Raw genomic sequence first — 16,063 nt, 5'->3', positions numbered from 1 at the left:
TCTCTCTCCCCTATCCCCCTCCCTCTGTCTCTCTCCCTATCCCCCCCCTCCCTGTCTCTCTCTCTCTATCCCCCTCCCTGTCTCTCTCTCTCTCCCCCAAATAGCACTTTTCCCTGTCTCTCTCTCCCTATCCCGCCTCCCTCTGTCTCCCTCTCTCTCCCTATCCCCCCCCTCTGTCTCTCTCCTATCCTCCCTCCCTCTGTCTCTCTCCCTATCCTCCCTCCTCTCTGTCTCTCTCCCTATCCCTATCCCCGTCCCTCGGTCTCTCTCTCTCCTATCCCCCCCCCTCTCTCTCTCCCTCTCTCTCTCCCAAAGAGCACTTTTCCCTGTCTCTCTCTCCCTATCCCCTCCCTCTCTCTCTCTCTCTCTCTCTCTCCCCTATCCCCTTCTCTCTCTCTCTCTCCTATCCCCTTCCCTCTCTCTCTCTCCCTATCCCCTTCCCTCTCTCTCTCTCCCTATCCCCTTCCCTCTCTCCCTCTCCCTATCCCTTCCCCCTCTCTCTCTCCCTATCCCTTCCCTCTCTCTCTCCCTATCCCCTCCTCTGTCTGTCTCTCTCCCTATCCCCCTCCCTGTCTCTCTCTCTCTCTCTCCCCAAAGAGCACTTTTCCCTGTCTCTCTCTCCCTATCCCCCTCCCTCTGCCTCTCTCTCCCTATCCCCCCTCCCTCTGCCTCTCTCTTTCTCTTCAGTCTATCTGTTGGTCCAGCCAGCTCCTCAGAGTTCCCAGGTTCCTTTGCAGCCAGAGGATGTTCTTCTGGATGTTATCCATGGCAACCTCAGTCACTCTCAGCTGAGATGCCTGCTCATGGATCGACTCAAAGAATACACGCACCTGGGGAACACACACACCTGGTAAGCATGGCCGTGGGTTATGGGCCATGCCTCTCCCTCGCTCAAACAGAACTATGCTTCTGACAACAAATGATATTGCCATGGAAAGATCAGTAATCTCACCTCAGTGAGTTCCTCTGTGGAGGAGAACTGGGCTGTGGTACCAATGATGATGTTTCTAATAGAGAACGATCCCAACTGGAACCTGCAGGGTAAAAACAACAGCAAAACACCACAGGTTGGCAAAAGCCCCCAGGCTATGGGATTGCTGGCCTACTACTACCTACTTTGTCATCAGTATTAGTCTCTCAGTTAATCTTTCTCCCTTTCCCTCTCTCATTCTCCACCTATTTATCCTCAGTGTTAGTCTCCTTCTCTACCTCTCTCCTCCCTCCCTCCCTCTATCCCCTCCCTCTCGACCACCTACTTGTCCACCAGGGTGCTCCAGTATTTCTGGACGTAGCTCCAGGCCAGATGACGTCCCCTTGGGTTCCTGGCTACCATGGCGATGAGGGAGTCCAGGTCCTGGGTACGGATCACCTCCCCCTCTAGACCCAGCTCCAACAACCTGGGGTAGAAACACACACACTGAATGTAATGTCAAATATTGAATTGACCGAGTATAGAAGACTGTACACACCTGGTTAGTTTGTTAGTGTCTCGGCTGCTGGCCAGGGCAGAGAGGATCTTGCGTTTGTGCGTCTCTGAGAGGGAGTGGGTGTATGTCTGGAGGAGAGACGCCCAGCCTGTGTCCTCCTGGGCCCCTACTGAATACACTGTCTCTGCCACGTCTGCAGGCAGGCTGGTGGATGGAGAGGCACAGACAGGACATGGTTTACTTCTGCAGTCAGGCAAAGTTTGCACCTTTGATTGGTCGTGGATTTCTGGTATGTTACTGTCAAAGGGATGTAACCACACTCTCAAATAGCTGACAGACAGACAGATAGGCAGGCAGAGAGACATACTTAAGCGTGCTGTTGGAGTCCAGCCAGTGTGTGAAGCTGCGCTGGGCCTGCTTCAAACAGGGGAGGTCTCCTAGATGGCAGGCCAGGGAAAGGAGCTCCGACCTCAGTCGCCTCTCAGACACAGAGCCCTTGTCGCTCCACGTCTGACGGTCAATCACATCACGGAAATACCACAGGATGTACGTCTGCGGAAAACACACACAGAGAGGACATCAGATCACACACATAGAGGACATCAGACCACACACATAGAGGACATCTGACCCGACACAGAGAGGACATCTGACCCGACACAGAGAGGACATCAGACCACACACATAGAGGACATCAGACCACACACATAGAGGACATCAGACCACACACATAGAGGACATCAGACCACACACATAGAGGACATCAGACCACACACACAGAGGACATCAGACCACACACACAGAGGACATCTGACCCGACACAGAGAGGACATCCGACCCGACACAGAGAGGACATCAGACCACACACATAGAGGACATCAGACCACACACACAGAGGACATCTGACCCGACACAGAGAGGACATCCGACCCGACACATAGAGGACATCAGACCACACACATAGAGGACATCAGACCACACACAGAGAGGACATCAGACCACACACGGAGAGGACATCAGACCACACACGGAGAGGACATCAGACCACACACGGAGAGGACAGCAGACCCCACACACAGAGGACATCAGACCACACACATAGAGGACATCAGACCACACACATAGAGGACATCAGACCACACACATTGAGGACATCAGACCACACACAGAGAGGACATCTGACCCGACACGGAGAGGACATCCGACCCGACACGGAGAGGACATCAGACCACACACATAGAGGACATCAGACCACACACATAGAGGACATCAGACCACACACATAGAGGACATCAGACCATACACAGAGAGGACATCAGACCACACACAGAGAGGACATCAGACCACACACACAGAGGACATCAGACCACACACACAGAGGACATCAGACCACACACAGAGAGGACATCAGACCACACACGGAGAGGACAGCAGACCCCACACACAGAGGACATCAGACCACACACATAGAGGACATCAGACCACACACACAGAGGACATCAGACCACACACATAGAGGACATCAGACCATACACAGAGAGGACATCAGACCACACACAGAGAGGACATCAGACCACACACACAGAGGACATCAGACCACACACAGAGAGGACATCAGACCACACACTCACTCAAACTCCGCAACTGAACCAGAATGTTTTTAGAATTGTTTTATGTGTTTGTGTGATGTGATGTGATGTGATGTGTGTGTGTGTGTGTGTGTGTGTGCACATGTATGTGTATGTGTCCTACCCTGAGGTTTTGTGTGACATCAGGTATGTCTCTCCTCTCCACTATCCTGTAGAAAGCTTCCAGGTAGCCCAACCCCTCGAGTAAGGGCACGGTGTGACTTTCTGATCGCAGGTAGCCAATAAGGTCCAAGGCTTTATCGAGTGATAACCGACCTGCCCTATCGAAGTAGTATAGAGAGATGACGTCAGAAATAAAAGTCTGTTTGTGTTGTCTATTCACATATATACACTGGGGCAAAAAAGTGTTTAGTCAGCCACCAATTGTGCAAGTTCTCCCACTTAAAAAGATGAGAGAGGCCTGTAATTTTCATCATAGGTACATTTCAACTATGACAGACAAAATGAGAAAAAAAATCCAGAAAATCACATTGTAGGATTTTTAATAAATGTATTTGCAAATGATGGTGGAAAATAAGTATTTGGTCAGCAACAAAAGTTTATCTCAATACTTTGTTGTATACCCTTTGTTGGCAATGACAGAGGTCAAACGTTTTCTGTAAGTCTTCGCAAGGTTTTCACACACTGTAGCTGGTATTTTGGCCCATTCCTCCATGCAGATCTCCTCTAGAGCAGTGATGTTTTGGGGCTGTTGCTGGGCAACACGGACTTTCAACTCCCCCCAAAGGTATCTATGGGGTTGAGATCTGGAGACTGGCTAGGCCACTCCAGGATCTTGAAATGCTTACGAAGCCACTCCTTCATTGCCGGGCGGTGTGTTTGGGATCATTGTCATGCTGAAAGACCCAGCCACGTTTCATCTTCGATTTCCTTGCTGATGGAAGGAGGTTTTCACTCAAAATCTCACGATACATGGCCCCATTCACTCTTTCCTTTACACGGATCAGTCTTCCTGGTCCCTTTGCAGAAAAACAGCCCCAAAGCATGATGTTTCCACCCCCATGCTTCACAGTAGGTATGGTGTTCTTTGGATGCAACTCAGCATTCTTTGTCCTCCAAACACGACGAGTTGAGTTTTTACCAAAAAGTTATATTTTGGTTTGATCTGACCATATGACATTCTCCCAATCTTCTTCTGGATCATCCAAATGCTCTCTAGCAAACTTCAGATGGGCCTGGACATGTACTGGCTTAAGCAGGGGGACACGTCTGACACTGCAGGATTTGAGTCCCTGGCGGTGTAGTGTGTTACTGATGGTAGGCTTTGTTACTTTGGTCCCAGCTCTCTGCAGGTCATTCACTAGGTCCCCCCGTGTGGTTCTAGGATTTTTGCTCACCGTTCTTGTGATCATTTTGACCCCACGGGGTGAGATCTTGCGTGGAGCCCCAGATCGGGGGAGATTATCAGTGGTCTTGTATGTCTTCCATTTCCTAATAATTGCTCCCACAGTTGATTTCTTCAAACCAAGCTGCTTACCTATTGCAGATTCAGTCTTCCCAGCCTGGTGCAGGTCTACAATTTTGTAACTGGTGTCCTTTGACAGCTCTTTGGTCTTGGCCATAGTGGAGTTTGGAGTGTGACTGTTTGAGGTTGTGGACAGGTGTCTTTTATATTGATGACAAGTTCAAACAGGTGCCATTAATACAGGTAACGAGTGGAGGACAGAGGAGCCTCTTAAAGAAGAAGTTACAGGTCTGTGAGAGCCAGAAATCTTGCTTGTTTGTAGGTGACCAAATACTTATTTTCCAACATAATTTGCAAATAAATTCATTAAAAATCCTACAATGTGATTTTCTGAATTTTTTCCCAAATTTTGTCTGCCATAGTTGAAGTGTACCTATGATGAAAATTACAGGCCTCTCTCATCTTTTTAAGTGGGAGAACTTGCACAATTGGTGGCTGACTAAATACTTTTTTGCCCCACTGTATATATATTTTTACCCCCTCTTTCTCCACAATTTCGTGGTATCCAATTGTTACTGTCTTGTCTCATCGCTACAACTCCCGTATGGGCTCGGGAGAGACGAAGGTCGAAAGCCATGCGTCCACCGAAACACAACCCAACCAAGCCGCACTGCTTCTTTAACACAGCGCGCATCCAACCCGGAAGCCAGCCGCACCAATGTGTCGGAGGAAACACCGTGCACCTGGCGACCCGTTTAGCGTGCACTGCGCCCGGCCCGCCACAGGAGTCGCTGGTGCGCGATGAGACAAGGATATCCCTACCGGCCTAACCCTCCCTAACTCGGACGACGCTAGGCCAATTGTGCGTCGCCCCACGGACCTCCCGGTCGCGGCTGGCTGCGACAGAGCCTGGGTGCGAACCCAGAGTCTCTGGTGGCACAGCCCTAGACCACTGCACCACCCGGGAGGCCGTCTATTCATATATTAACACACACGGGTAGGTTTCTTACGTGGTGAGTTGGAAGGCGTTGTGTATGAGGTGTGTTCTGTCCATGAAGGTGAGAGCTGTGTGGTTGTCCTTCAGTAGTTGTATCAAGTCGTCCCAGCCTGAACCATCATAGTGGACCAGGTAATAACCAGCCATGTCCACATTCACCTTCACCCAGCCCACCTCCTCCCCCACCTCCATACTGTCTGAGGAGAGGAGAGACTAGGCAATCAATGAATTAGTGAAACCTCACGAGCGAGACCACAACTATCTTCCCTGTGAGTGTGGTCATTATGTGTCTTACCTGTGAGTGTGGTCATTAGGTGTCTTACCTGTGAGTGTGGTTATTAGGTATCTTACCTGTGAGTGTGGTCATTAGGTGTCTTACCTGTGAGTGTGGTTATTAGGTGTCTTACCTGTGAGTGTGGTCATTAGGTGTCTTACCTGTGAGTGTGGTCATTAGGTGTCTTACCTGTGAGTGTGGTCATTAGGTGTCTGTGGATACTTGTTGAGGTGTCAGTCCTGTATGTCAGAGGGATGTGCCACAGGAACCTAACACAGAGAGATCAGCGAGGGGAGGGATGAGGCGCAGGAATATGACCTCACTGCACATGACAATCACAGAGAATGTGTGTGTGTGTGTGTGTGTGTGTGGTGTGTGTGTTTACCCCTGCTGCAGGCTGGGCCATGTTGGATCAGAAGGATGTGCGGTCCTCAGGAACCTCTCCTGTTTCAGCAGGAGATGAGACCCCTGCCTAGTAACCGTTACCAAGGGCACACCTGTCTGCAGCGTCCAGGTGTTCATCATGGATGTCAGGTCCAGGTGCTCCCCAGCGTACAGGTACTGACACACACACACACACACACACACACGTAAACATCACACTCTTAAATCAATGATGAGACTTGACTGTTGGTATTGTAATGTAATGTACTGCTGTGTAAAGAGAGGTGTGTTTACTGCGTTCTTAGCTGCCTGCCTGCTGCTGTAACAGTGTTCTCCAGAGCTGAACTCCTCCTCCTTTGAACACGTCTGAGAACAACAACACGGCACCTTACATTTACACACTAAATCATCCTACACAGAGGGATCAATTAAGCAATAAGGCACGGGGGGGGTGGTTTATCACCAATATACCATGGCCAAGGGCTGTTCTTATGCACGACGCAACGCGGAGTGCCTGGATACAGCCTTTAGCCATGGTATATTGGCCATATATCACAAACCCCCGAGGAGCCTTATTGCTATTATAAACTGGTTATCAACGTAATTAGAGCAGTAAAAATAAATGTTTTGTCAAACCCGTGGTATATGGTCCGATATACCACAGCTGTCAACCAATCAGCATTCAGGGCTGGAACCAGTTTATAATAAAATATACAGTGCCTTGCGAAAGTATTCGGCCCCCTTGAACTTTGCGACCTTTTGCCACATTTCAGGCTTCAAACATAAAGATATAAAACTGTATTTTTTTTTTGAAGAATCAACAACAAGTGGGACACAATCAAGAAGTGGAACAACATTTATTGGATATTTCAAACTTTTTAACAAATCAAAAACTGAAAAATTGGGCGCGCAAAATTATTCAGCCCCTTTACTTTCAGTGCAGCAAACTCTCTCCAGAAGTTCAGTGAGGATCTCTGAATGATCCAATGTTGACCTAAATGACTAATGATGATAAATACAATCCACCTGTGTGTAATCAAGTCTCCGTATAAATGCACCTGCACTGTGATAGTCTCAGAGGTCCGTTAAAAGCGCAGAGAGCATCATGAAGAACAAGGAACACACCAGGCAGGTCCGAGATACTGTTGTGAAGAAGTTTAAAGCCGGATTTGGATACAAAAAGATTTCCCAAGCTTTAAACATCCCAAGGAGCACTGTGCAAGCGATAATATTGAAATGGAAGGAGTATCAGACCACTGCAAATCTACCAAGACCTGGCCGTCCCTCTAAACTTCCAGCTCATACAAGGAGAAGACTGATCAGAGATGCAGCCAAGAGGCCCATGATCACTCTGGATGAACTGCAGAGATCTACAGCTGAGGTGGGAGACTCTGTCCATAGGACAACAATCAGTCGTATATTGCACAAATCTGGCCTTTATGGAAGAGTGGCAAGAAGAAAGCCATTTCTTAAAGATATCCATAAAAAGTGTTGTTTAAAGTTTGCCACAAGCCACCTGGGAGACACACCAAACATGTGGAAGAAGGTGCTCTGGTCAGATGAAACCAAAATTGAACTTTTTGGCAACAATGCAAAACGTTATGTTTGGCGTAAAAGCAATACAGCTCATCACCCTGAACACACCATCCCCACTGTCAAACATGGTGGTGGCAGCATCATGGTTTGCACCTGCTTTTCTTCAGCAGGGACAGGGAAGATGGTTAAAATTGATGGGAAGATGGATGGAGCCAAATACAGGACCATTCTGGAAGAAAACCTGATGGAGTCTGCAAAAGACCTGAGACTGGGACGGAGATTTGTCTTCCAACAAGACAATGATCCAAAACATAAAGCAAAATCTACAATGGAATGGTTAAAAAATAAACATATCCAGGTGTTAGAATGGCCAAGTCAAAGTCCAGACCTGAATCCAATCGAGAATCTGTGGAAAGAACTGAAAACTGCTGTTCACAAATGCTCTCCATCCAACCTCACTGAGCTCGAGCTGTTTTGCAAGGAGGAATGGGAAAAAACTTCAGTCTCTCGATGTGCAAAACTGATAGAGACATACCCCAAGCGACTTACAGCTGTAATCGCAGCAAAAGGTGGCGCTACAAAGTATTAACTTAAGGGGGCTGAATAATTTTGCACGCCCAATTTTTCAGTTTTTGATTTGTTAAAAAAGTTTGAAATATCCAATAAATGTCGTTCCACTTTATGATTGTGTCCCACTTGTTGTTGATTCTTCACAAAAAAATACAGTTTTATATCTTTATGTTTGAAACCTGAAATGTGGCAAAAGGTCACAAAGTTCAAGGGGGCCGAATACTTTCGCAAGGCACTGTATATCATTTGAACGATCTACGCACATTGGCCAGGCTGTCCCACAGGTCCTGGTTGTGAGCGTTGCTGTAGCTGTACCTGCGAAGGTAGCGCACGATTCCACTCTGGAACACTTGGTCAGTCAGGTAGTGTCTGAGCATGTGCAGGACACATGCACCCTGGTGGATAAACACATAAACAGTACAGTACATTAACACTGTGGCCCTGATCCAATACTTTAGACACTCATCCTTACTCCCTCCCTTGAAGCAAAGACAGGGTTGATAAAAGAAATGTGATGGAAAAAAGATGTGCGTGTTTGCGTGCATGCATGTGTGCGTTTTTGTCTACCTTGTCGTAGGATACTGTGTCGAACATCTCTTCAATCTGTGTGGGACTCTCAGCCGCACTGGAGATGGGATGGGAGGAGTTAAGAGAGTCTCGACCAATCGCAGCAAAGCAGGTGTCCACCAGATAATCCTCCTGAGAGATAAAAAAGGGCAGCTTTTCAACAGGAATATCCCTCAGGGACATGTGAAACATTCATACTAATCAATAATACTACTGTGAAGTTGGAGTAGGGATGTGTACAACATATGAGTAACAGGATCCTACCACTCTGAGTTTGGGGTATGTGGCGTTGACTGAGATGTACTCCATGTATCTGGCGAAGCCCTCGTTCAGCCAGATGTCATTCCACCACTGCATGGTCACCAGGTTGCCAAACCACTGATAGACAGACAAACGGGCAGGCAGGAGAGGACAGACAATGAGAGATGTCAGAGGAAGAGGAGGACAGACAATGAGAGATGTCAGAAGAGGAGGACAGACAATGAGAGATGTCAGAAGAGGAGGACAGACAATGAGAGATGTCAGAGGAAGAGGAGGACAGACAATGAGAGATGTCAGAGGAAGAGGAGGACAGACAATGAGAGATGTCAGAAGAGGAGGACAGACAATGAGAGATGTCAGAGGAAGAGGAGGACAGACAATGAGAGATGTCAGAGGAAGAGGAGGACAGACAATGAGAGATGTCAGAGGAAGAGGAGGACAGACAATGAGAGATGTCAGAAGAGGAGGACAGACAATGAGAGGTCACAGACAATGAGAGATGTCAGAGGAAGAGGAGGACAGACAATGAGAGATGTCAGAGGAAGAGGAGGACAGACAATGAGAGATGTCAGAAGAGGAGGACAGACAATGAGAGATGTCAGAGGAAGAGGAGGACAGACAATGAGAGATGTCAGAGGAAGAGGAGGACAGACAATGAGAGATGTCAGAAGAGGAGGACAGACAATGAGAGATGTCAGAGGAAGAGGACGACAGACAATGAGAGATGTCAGAAGAGGAGGACAGACAATGAGAGATGTCAGAGGAAGAGGAGGACAGACAATGAGAGATGTCAGAAGAGGAGGACAGACAATGAGAGATGTCAGAGGAAGAGGACGACAGACATCTATCTGTTCCAGTCATTTCATTCAGGTCCATTCACTGTGAGGAGATCTATTTGTCTCCCAGTGAGGATACACTTCCCAAAGAATGCAGAGGTTTATGACATGAAAGTCTAATCCTTCTTCACACTACCAAGGTTCACTTCCTGCCATGACCTGCTACTTCCTGTTCAACACCCTGAACAACTTTCTGTCCGGCTCTCACCTGGTGGGCGAGCTCGTGGGCGATCACCATGGTAACCCAGACCCTATCGGAGCCTGAGGAGGTGGCGGGGTCGAAGAGCAGGCTGGTCTCTCTGAAGGTGATCAGACCCCAGTTCTCCATCGCTCCGGCCTGAAAGTCTGGGATAGCAACCAGGTCTGGAGGGGGGGAAGGTAGCAACTTCAATGATTACCTTACTTGTTTCAACAACTGCTATTGAACCCTGGTCATCAGCACTGTTGAGTTACCTTGTTTAGGTCGTGGGGATTTGATGTTGAAGTATTTAGTTACCTTGTTTAGGTAGTGGGTATTTGATGTTGAATTATTACGTTACCTTGTTTAGGTAGTGGATATTTTATATTGATATATTTAGTTACCTTGTTTAGGTAGTGGATATTTTATATTGATATATTTAGTTACCGTGTTTAGGTAGTGGATATTTTATATTGATATATTTAGTTACCTTGTTTAGGTAGTGGATATTTGATGTTGAAGTATTTAGTTACCTTGTTTAGGTAGTGGGTATGTGATGTTGATGTATTGAGTTACCTTGTTTAGGTAGTGGGTATGTGATGTTGAAGTATTGAGTTACCTTGTTTAGGTAGTGGGTATTTGATGTTGATGTATTTAGTTACCTTGTTTAGGTAGTGGGTATTTGATGTTGATGTATTGAGTTACCTTGTTTAGGTAGTGGGTATGTGATGTTGAAGTATTGAGTTACCTTGTTTAGGTAGTGGGTATTTGATATGGATATATTTAGTTACCTTGTTTAGGTAGTGGGTATTTGATATTGATATATTTAGTTACCTTGTTTAGGTAGTGGGTATTTGATGTTGAAGTATTTAGTTACCTTGTTTAGGTAGTGAGTATTTGATATTGATATATTTAGTTACCTTGTTTAGGTAGTGGGTATTTGATGTTGAAGTATTTCTCATAGAACTCCAGTAGTTTGACTGCAGCCTTCAGAGCATAATGGGTGTGCTGCCATTTCTCAGGAGCAGCATAGACAGATACCTGAAACATATGACAGTGATGTTCTGAAATCACACATACCGCCTGTACACACACACGTACACACATTCACACACACCCCTGTCCCACCTACCTTGACCCCTGAGGCCGTTGTTGCGCTGACAGATTTGAAGTCACACACGATAAAGGCCACCAGGTAGGAGCTCATCCTCACACTCACAGCAAAACGGTCCTCCATTAGACCATCATCCAGGACCACTGTCTGCTCCTAAAGGGGAAACACACACACACACACACATTGTAATGCACACTCACATACTATGATCCACCTGCCACCGTGTTGCTTTTGTGTGTTAACTCACTATAGGCATGTTGGACAGGGCGGTGTGTGCCCGGCTCCTCCTGATACTGATAGAGTAATTAGCCTTGAAGCTCGGCTCATCAAAACAAGGAAACGCCATCCGAGCACTGGTGGGCTCAAAATGAGTGGAGGCCAGGTTCCTGGAGAGATAGTAGGAGGGTGGGCAGAGAGAGAGAGTGGAGAGCAGAGAGAGAGAGAGAGAGAGAGAGAGAGAGAGACATTACAAGTTGTTTATCATGTGATGTCTCACAAAAAAACATTTGGTTAGGGAGTGATGCACAACACAGCCTTTCTCCCTCCCATGGAGAGAGAGAGGGAGGTACACTCACACACGCTCCGTACCGTGTCTCTCCGCTGCTGGTTCTGTAGGTGCTCCTGTAGAAGCCATAGAAGCCTTCTCCTAGCTCCGCCCCAAACTCCAGAAATAGGAAGTACTTCTGCCCACCGCTAAGCACTCTGGGAGAGAAGATGGCAGTCTGCTCATGGGTAGGATTGTGGAGCACAGGGAGCACCTGAAGACACACATGCAGTAGTAATTAGACGGACATGTCAGAGAAGACAAAAGTGGGACATCGTTACAAACTGAGCATGACGGTTTAGTTCTGAGGGAGTAGCCTACCTTGTCTGACAGGTGAGCCAGGTTCTGGTCCAACATGGTTGCTGTAGTGATACGGAGCCCTTTGCTGTGCAGCACCACCCAGTTGGTATTGTTCTGAACCTGGAGCTCTATCCGGACAGTACCGCTGTAGCTGAGCATGGTGAGGTTAGGGTGGAGCAGGAGGTGGTAGTGCAGCGGAACAATGTACCCCGGAAGACGGAGGTGGCTCCAAGGGAATGAGAGGCTTCCTGTACCTAAGGGAGGCTGCTCCTCAGTGGGGTTAAGGGGCTCAGAGGCCTGGGTCGGGCTAGCGGAGGTCTGGGTCACACCAGCCAGAGACAGGAGGGCCAGAACCAAGAACCTGACCATTATGGTGGATATGTTGTTGGAGGACTACTGTAAGGATAAGGATCACTCTCGAGAGCATCAAACAGTCTGCAGGCACTCAGTTGGTTTTCAGAATGTAGAGAAACATCAGGGAGGATAGCTGTTGATAATTACACTTCAGGAGGAACGTAGTCTCTCTTTGGTTAGACGGAAATGTATAACCTTACAACAACAGGCTAGGAGAAATGTCCAGAAGTTATTTCTTGAACCTGAAGGAAGACAGAAGAAGGAGCTATGTTATTTTTTCTTTTTCTTACAGTGAATCTATTTCATCTAGGATCTCACACAGTAATGAAGTGGTAATGTGTTGAATTAATTAGGTCTGATTTTATATAGCCAAGAAGCTGAACAATTTCAATTCCGGTCTGGTCGAGAAAGGCTGCTATCTATTCTATGCAATGATACACACGCTTACAGCCAGGCAGCAAAATAGAGAAGGACTGGTTGTTAGTTACCCTAGCTGTCCAGGCAGGCTACAATAGAGAAGGACTGGTCGTTAGTTACCCTAGCTGGCTACAATAGAGAAGGACTGGTTGTTAGTTACCCTAGCTGTCCAGGCTGGCTACAATAGAGAAGGACTGGTTGTTAGTTACCCTAGCTGTCCAGGCAGGCTACAATAGAGAAGGACTGGTTGTAAGTTACCCTAGCTGTCCAGGCAGGCTACAATAGAGAAGGACTGGTTGTTAGTTACCCTAGCTGTCCAGGCAGGCTACAATAGAGAAGGACTGGTTGTTAGTTACCCTAGCTGTCCAGGCAGGCTACAATAGAGAAGGACTGGTTGTAAATTACCCTAGCTGTCCAGGCAGGCTACAATAGAGAAGGACTGGTTGTTAGTTACCCTAGCTGTCCAGGCAGGCTACAATAGAGAAGGACTGGTTGTTAGTTACCCTAGCTGTCCAGGCAGGCTACAATAGAGAAGGACTGGTTGTTAGTTACCCTAGCTGTCCAGGCAGGCTACAATAGAGAAGGACTGGTTGTTAGTTACCCTAGCTGTCCAGGCAGGCTACAATAGAGAAGGACTGGTTGTTAGTTACCCTAGCTGTCCAGGCAGGCTACAATAGAGAAGGACTGGTTGCTAGTTACCCTAGCTGTCCAGGCAGGCTACAATAGAGAAGGACTGGTTGTTAGTTACCCTAGCTGTCCAGGCAGGCTACAATAGAGAAGGACTGGTTGTTAGTTACCCTAGCTGTCCAGGCAGGCTACAATAGAGAAGGACTGGTTGTTAGTTACCCTAGCTGTCCAGGCAGGCTACAATAGAGAAGGACTGGTTGTTAGTTACCCTAGCTGTCCAGGCAGGCTACAATAGAGAAGGACTGGTTGTTAGTTACCCTAGCTGTCCAGGCAGGCTACAATAGAGAAGGACAGGACTGTAATCGTAATCTGATACTGGGATAGACAGACACAGACACAAATGCACATTCACCCCCTAAACAGATGAATACCTTTGTTTTGATGTTAACAAGTCCAACACTATCCCCATAGAACAGAAATAATGTTGCCCTGGCACCCCAGATGTTCCCTGAGTTGGATGGAGGTGTAGACAGAGGTTCATTCCATGTTTTTATTCATTTACCTCATTTGAGCTGCATCATCCTTCCCTCGCTCTCTGTCTCTGCTGACAGCTTTAATTTTCTCTTTCATGCTCCCGCCCCCTTTCCTATCCCCACGAGTACAGCAGCTGTGTGTGGGTGACCTTCCCTTTTAGTAAACTTTTCCTTTCTTCACCAGTCCAGCCCTCATATAGGATGGTTTAGATTGTCCATGCATTACTGACTGCAGTGATATTATTAGAGTGTTTCTTCATATTTTCCAGGCTGATGTTAGGACTGTATATATGTATATATAGCTGTGTCTGTATTTAACCTGTCAGCTGGTGAGGCGGGTGAAACCAGGTGGTTAATCCACACTACCCCCACAACAACACCACCCATTTCATACTGGAGGCCAATACTATATCCGACACACTGTCTCTCCTGTATACACACACTGCAAGAACACATACTTTCCATGTGTCTCGTCCATAGTGCACAACTAGCATTCTGACAGTACCAGTAGGTTCCTGAAGTGATGCTCTTGGTAGGAATTTGTGTGTGTGTGTGTGTGTGTGTGTGTGTGTGTGTGTGTGTGTGTGTGTGTGTGTGTGTGTGTGTGTGTGTGTGTGTGTGTGTGTGTGTGTGTGTGTGTCAGGGTTCGGCTCAATTCAGAATTGAATTGTGAATGCCTCATAAACTCCAATTAAATTATAGAATTTGAATTGAATTAGTAAACAGGATACAGAATTGCAATTCACATTTTTATTAAAGGAATTCAATTCGGTCAAATTCAATTAAATTCAAATCCCTCTTCTATTCTATATTAGGTGTAGTCTACAAATATACACATAAAAGATCATTATATACTTAAGCAATAAGGCTCGAGGGGGTGTGGTATATGGCCAATATACCACGGCTAAGGGCTGTTTTTATGCATGACGCAACGCGGAGTGCTTTGATATAGCCCTTAGTCGTGGTATATTGGCTGTGAGGACAGACGCTGGGAGACGAGAAGCAAATACAGGGAGTGAACATTTAATAAATAACCGACAAAAAACAAACAAGGACAGCGTCTGAACAGGGGAAACATAACGACAATATGGCTGACACGGGTATCAAACTGAGGAACAGACAGATATAGGAGGGGCAATCAATAAAGTAATGGAGTACAGGTGAGTCCAAAGAAGCGCTGGTGCATGCAACGATGGTGACAGGTGTGCGTAATGATGGGCAGCCTGGCGCCCTCAAGCACTAGGGAGGGGGAGCTGGAGCAGGCGTGACATTGGCCATATACCACAAACCCCCAAGGTGCCTTATTGCTATTATAAACTGGTTACCAATGTAATCAGAGCAGTAAAAATACATGTTTTGTCATACCGGTGGTATACGGTCTGATATACTACGGCTTTCAGCCAATCAGCATAAAGGGCTCGAACAACCCAGTTTATAAATGAATATGAAATATTGTTGAAACAGTTGATTTGAATTATCAAGTAAAAATCAACATGCCAATAGTCTAAGTTATTATATTTAATTAACCACTTAAATCTTGTTAAATATGTGGAAAATACTACATTTCCCAGAATGCACTAGTTGACCCTGAGGCCTTCAAAAAGAAGCCAAACAAATTAAATGTTTGGGTGAATTATAATTGGGTATTGGAAGCACTAAGGTTAAAAGAGAATAGAAATATTGAAAAGTGATATATTCTTTGACCTCTGGAAGTGTGACCTGTCAAATTCAATGAAACTCTTGTGTTCTATGACAGAGTGTAATTTATTTGAATTGCACTGAATTCAATTCTACTTCCTGTTATTCAGACTCAAATTCAAATGTTACATCCTGTGGGGTGTGGCCAATTTGAATTTCAACTCATTAGTTGAGAGTCAATTCCAAAATCCTGAATTGAGACCATACCTTGGTGTGTGTGTGTGCATGTGTGTGCGTGCGTGTGTGTGCGTGCGTGTGTGTGTTTGTGTATGCAGGTGTACTTTGGGGATGATTATTATGATCAGCCTCTCACCTCATATCTAACAGCCCAGAGCTGCAGGTGTCCTCTGTGGTTACCTGTTTACTACTGATCTACTCACACAGTAGAGGAC

General features: G+C 46.6%; 1 protein-coding gene across 2 annotated transcripts; it reads right to left on the bottom strand.

The window, feature by feature from the left end:
* Positions 1–662: 662 nt before the first annotated feature.
* erap2 (endoplasmic reticulum aminopeptidase 2) lies at positions 663–14,105 on the bottom strand. 2 transcript variants are annotated; one of them, XM_042320649.1, is made up of 20 exons: positions 14,003–14,105; positions 12,064–12,638; positions 11,787–11,956; positions 11,446–11,584; positions 11,217–11,351; positions 11,005–11,125; positions 10,115–10,269; positions 9,074–9,187; positions 8,810–8,941; positions 8,506–8,637; positions 6,431–6,502; positions 6,138–6,313; positions 5,942–6,021; positions 5,492–5,675; positions 3,180–3,336; positions 1,795–1,979; positions 1,470–1,631; positions 1,257–1,397; positions 953–1,034; positions 663–830 (listed from the first exon to the last, which is right to left on the bottom strand). In XM_042320649.1, exons 2-20 carry the CDS (start codon positions 12,409–12,411, stop codon positions 684–686), a joined length of 2,832 nt encoding a protein of 943 aa, XP_042176583.1. In that variant the 5' UTR covers positions 12,412–12,638; positions 14,003–14,105; the 3' UTR covers positions 663–683. The 2 variants fall into 2 exon arrangements, with proteins under 2 accessions (XP_042176583.1, XP_042176584.1); XM_042320650.1 differs by lacking the exon at positions 14,003–14,105 and adding an exon at positions 13,872–13,995.
* Positions 14,106–16,063: the final 1,958 nt, after the last annotated feature.

Source organism: Oncorhynchus tshawytscha, linkage group LG04, assembly GCF_018296145.1.
Source record: "Oncorhynchus tshawytscha isolate Ot180627B linkage group LG04, Otsh_v2.0, whole genome shotgun sequence".
NCBI lineage: Eukaryota > Metazoa > Chordata > Actinopteri > Salmoniformes > Salmonidae > Oncorhynchus > Oncorhynchus tshawytscha.
Note: the sequence above shows the minus strand (reverse complement) of the source record. Positions and strands in the feature narration are given on the sequence as shown.